This window comes from Emiliania huxleyi (genome assembly GCF_000372725.1).
Source record: "Emiliania huxleyi CCMP1516 unplaced genomic scaffold EMIHUscaffold_868, whole genome shotgun sequence".
Lineage (NCBI taxonomy): Eukaryota > Haptophyta > Isochrysidales > Noelaerhabdaceae > Emiliania > Emiliania huxleyi.
Window position 1 is genome coordinate 1004 of NW_005195523.1, and position 4757 is coordinate 5760.

Consider the following 4757-nt stretch of genomic DNA (forward strand, 5'->3'; position numbering starts at 1 on the left):
GGGCGGGGACACATGTCCCTAAATCCCATCTCGTCTCAGAGTTTGACCGTTTTTATTTATTTGCAGATGGGTAAAAAGGAACAGGTCCCCGCGCCCGTGCGATCTGTGTGCAGGGTTCTTTGTACTTCGTGCAGCTCCACGGCGTATATTGGTGTTATTTACTGGACGTCCCAGAGCGTCGCACGCGTACGCCGTGTGCTGTGCGCCGTCCGACCGTTGCAAGCGCTGCTCTCAAACCCCCTCGTAGAGCCCGTCAACACAAGAGTGAGCGCGCGCGTTCAAGCTCATCGAGGAGCGGCTCGCCAAGCTCTCCGCCGCGTACGCCGCGTGCGTGCGGCTTGCCATTCCCGGTGCCTCCGCCTTGAGCCGCTGCAGCCGAGTCAGACCGTACGCGCGCGCGCGCGCGCATGCAAAGCCATCAGGAGGCCTTTGGCAAAAAGACAAGCGCTCGCAGCGCTTGGGCCGCGGCCCGGACGACCGGGTTGCCTTGGTGAAGGTAGAAGGCTGCGTGCAACGCCGCCGGCGAGATGCCCTGCTCGCAGCACAGCCGTGGGATGCACCAGCCCTGCAGCCACCGCAGGAGCGCGCCGCTGCGCACGTTTGCCAGCGTGGCGGGGGAGAGAGGAGCAGCGTGGTGCTCGCTGACCAGCACGGCAAACCTCTCAGCGTATGAGCAAGCAAACTCCGCCGCGCGAAGGGCGAGAGCGTTCAGTAGCGAGATGAGCACCGGGAGGCGGGCGCCTCCGCCCGACAGGGCGAGCGAGCGAGCCGACTGGACGGTTTCCTGCGGCTTCGCGCTTTCGACGAGAGCCGCCCACCACTCGACGGGACTAGGCTCGACTGCATGCAGCGAAAAGCCGCCTCGCCCAACCTCATGCCGTGCCGCCGCCGCACTCGGCGGAGACGTCTCGCAGTCATATCCGCAGTGCTCGTGGCTCATCTCAAACACCATCGCCTCCTCCTCGGGTGGAGGAGCGTTGCGACGCATGGCCGGCGCGGCGCCCATCGGCAGCGAAGCTTTGAGCAACGAGTGGCGCTGGTCTCTGAGCAAAAGAGGCACCGAGTCGGTCACGAGCAGACGGTCAGTGGGCTGCGAGCGTGCTGAGGGATTGCCAGCGCGAATTTCTTTTTATTTTCTCGCACGGCTTCGGTGAGGGGCAAAGAGTGAAAGAGTGGCAGGCTGCGTGAGCGTGCGCGGGGCTCGGCTCGAGCGCGACGAGTTCGTGTGGCTCGACGGCTGCTGCAGGGCTGGATGGGCGGCTGCGAGGGTAGAAGCCCGGCAAAGGATGAAGCCGCCGCGAGTCACACACACAGGCCGCGATGTATGTATGTAGAAAGATGAACAACAGTCAGGCTCGGACTGGACACCAACGCGGTATGGGTGGACGCGGGATGACAGATGATGACGACACGCACAAGCAACACACAGACACAAACAAGCTCACAAGACACACAGCCAGCTGGCTGCCACACACCCTGAGTTGGCGTACACATATCTCAAGGCCGCGCCCCCCCCTGTCGCCTCCCCCAGCCAAGGTGCCGAAGGAACAAACAAGGGCACAACAACACAACAGACGACAGGGGCGAACGTGTGAGGCTAGAGCAGGCTTGCTCGTCCTCTAGCAATCTCCGCCGACCGCGAGGCCGGACTAGACCGTGTGGGGGGTCATGTGAGGTGTCTCTGGTCACTCTCCTAGCGGGCCCCCCAACAAACGCCATACTGTACCCAGCACGCTCTCGCGCTGCTCCGAGCACCCAACCCCGTGTCGAGCTGCATCTTCACCCCGATATGCCCGACGAGGTGCGCTAAGCAGCGCTTGCGGCGGCAGCGGCGGCAGAGCGGCGGCCGCGGCGGCGCGGGCGGGCGGCCGCGGCTGCGGGCCCACACACCGGGCGGGCGCGGCAGTGGCCTCACACTGCCGGGCGGGCGGGCGCGGCTGCGGACCACACACACGCCGCGCGGGCGGCTGCGGCGCGGCCCCACACACGCCGCGCGGGCGGCTGCGGCGAGGCCCCACCCGCCCCCAAGTGAGCGCGTTAACGCCCCGTCGCCGGCAGAGAAAGCGGCGCGACAGCGACAGCGACAGCGACAGCGGCGGGCGGAAGAAGAAGAAGAAGAGCAGCCGCAAGCAGGACTACTCCGACTCGGAATCGCGCGAGCGCGACCGCAAGGAGAAGAAGGAGAAGAAGTCGAAGAAGGAGAGGCGCAGCGATTCGGACTCGCCCCCGCGGCGCAAGAAGGAGAAGCGCTCGCGCCGCGACTCGCGGTCGCGCTCGCGCGACCGCCGCCGCGACCGCTCGCGCGACCGCCGCGACGACTCGAGGGACCGCGGCCGCGGCGGCTACGACGACCGCCGGCGCGACGACCGCGGCGCGGCGCCGCCTCTGGCCGGCGGCGAGGCGCGGCCCCTCCCCGACCCTTCTCTCCGACCCCGTCCCCCGTAGGCGACCGCGGCCGCGGCGGGTACGACGAGGACTTTTCGCGCTCCGTCGCCGGCCGTTATCCCGGCCGGATGCGGCACGAGATGATGCGCGCGGACGGCGACACGGCGCGCGGACGGGACAGTTCCGAGACAGTTCCACTGTCGAGACCTCTCCGCCCGCTCCCTCGCGGCTGGAGCCGTGCCTCTGCCGCCATTCGCCTGCTGCATCAGCACCATTCGCCTGCTGCATCAGCACACACCCCGCGAGTTGGCCTCCAAAGGTAGACAGACGGTGAAAACACAGCCAAACCACGACTTGTCTCCCCCAGGCGCGCGTCGACGAGGAGAAGGTCAACACCATCCTCTCGCAGCGGATCGAGGCCAAGCGCAACAAGGACTTCTTCACGTCCGACCGGCTGCGCGACCAGCTGCGGCAGCAGTTCGGTGTCGAGGTGATGGACCGCGAGTGCAAGTGGTGGTCCATGCGCGGCGGACAAGGCACCTCTTGCTGCACATACCCCAAAAGAGCCCTCCCTCCTCACCCCTCCCTCCTCACCCCTCCCTCCTCACCCCTCCCTCCTCACCCCTCCCTCCTCACCCCTCCCTCCTCGCCCCTCCCTCCTCACCCCTCCCTCCTCACCCCTCCCTCCTCACCCCTCCCTCCTCACCCCTCCCTCCTCACCCCTCCCCACTCACTCCTCTCTTCCCACTCGCAAGGGCCGGCGATCAACGTCGACTACGGCCGCCACGACTACGCGCGCACCGACGACCTGCCCGGCGTGGACGTCGAGGAGATCGACAAGCTGCTCTCGCAGCGGCTGCACGCGCGCCGCACGCACGACTACTTCCACGCCGACAACCTCCGCTCCCAGCTCAACCGAATGGGCGTCGAGGTGGACGACCGCGCGCGGTCCTGGACGGCGACCGAGCGGGCGCAGACGCCCAGATGCCTCTGGAGACGATCGCATACGGACGGCCCCTGTACCCACGCGGCGCTCGGAGTACACGGCACGAGGGCGCACTCACGCCCCGACTCTCCTCGCGGACCAGGCGCAGAAGCCGGGCTTCGAAGACCACAATGGGCGGCGCGACGACGACGAGCCCCGCGGAGGAGGACGAGGAGGAGGAGGAGGGCGACGCCGCGGCGGCAGCCCCGAGGGCGGCGACAGCGCCGAGGGCGGCGACAGCCCCGAGCGCGTCGACGGCGGCAAGGGCGCCGCCGGCGAGTCGGAGGAGTGAAGAGGCGCGAAGAAGCCCCTCGCGGCACAACACACACGCCCGGGGGCAGCGCGGACCGGGGGGCAAGGCGCCCGGTTGGAGAGCCCGGTTGCCCCTCGGGTCTACCGAGAGCGGAGGGAAGGGGGGGTGAGCGCCCGGGGGCGAGGCAGCAAGCGATTTTGCATGCAAGAGACCGTCGAGGTGTCGGTCCCGCTCAGTGTGTCGCGGGAAGGGCTCTGCCTCTGGCGCTGTGGCCGGCGCGGTGGCCACACACGCGCCGGGGCACTGGGACCGGGACCGGCGCTCGTGTTCGTCGTTCGTGTTGGCTAGTTCCATTTCAAAGTGGCACAGCCCGCGCGTTACAAAACCTTGATTTTGACCATTTGCGCCATTTTGTCCCTCTCGGTGCCTTCCAGAGGCAGCTGCCGACCTCGCCGAGTAGACGGGGGCACTCGGCAGGTGGCGCGGAGTGCCCCCGTCCACTCGGCGGGGTCGCAGCTGCCTCTGCGCGTCCTGGGGAGGGACAAAAGTGTCGCCGCCGAAGGCGACTCGACGCCGCTGAGATCGGAGATCAAGCTCTGACAGGTCGCACGTCGCTCCTTTGACGCCGACGTGACTCACCACCCGTGCAGATCACATCAGGACACGGTCTCGACACGCTCGGTACGACGCCTGCGACCCGTCTTGGGTCAGGTGGCACGACGCTCATCGCGCCTACCAGCGCTGCCGTGCAGGTTGCCACGACGAGGTCGAGCACGCTTCTATACGCTCGCCCAGCCTTCCTTTCCATCCCATTCGGTAGCCTGGGAACGGTGGCGGTCAGAGGCAAAGCCTGCGAGGGGTGGTGGAACCACATGTCACGGCTACTGCCGGCTCGACCCACGATAGCCTCCGGAGGCTGACTTTGCGGCACCATCATCGGACGATGTCGACGAGTTGGGTCGCTCTCGCGGTAGCCAGATGACCCCTCATACTAGGAGCATCGGCCATGGCCGCAGGGAGCGCGGGGGAGGGCGCTGGGAGCAACACGGAGCTCCGTTGGAGAGACGTTTTCAAGATTAGCGTGTCATCTTGAAATGGAACTAGCCGTTCCAAACCCGGTATAGAGGGGGGTGT

General features: G+C 67.4%; 1 protein-coding gene across 1 annotated transcript; it reads left to right on the forward strand.

Annotated features, from left to right (window-relative positions):
* Nucleotides 1-1764: 1764 nt before the first annotated feature.
* Nucleotides 1765-4019, forward strand: EMIHUDRAFT_446559 (hypothetical protein; the record flags this gene model as incomplete). The annotated part of the gene is made up of 6 exons (XM_005758386.1): nucleotides 1765-1801; nucleotides 2059-2371; nucleotides 2446-2549; nucleotides 2753-2921; nucleotides 3141-3355; nucleotides 3474-4019. Coding segments are annotated over 6 exons (1383 nt in total), but the record flags the coding sequence as incomplete, so codon positions are not given.
* Between the last annotated feature and the right edge of the window lie 738 nt (nucleotides 4020-4757).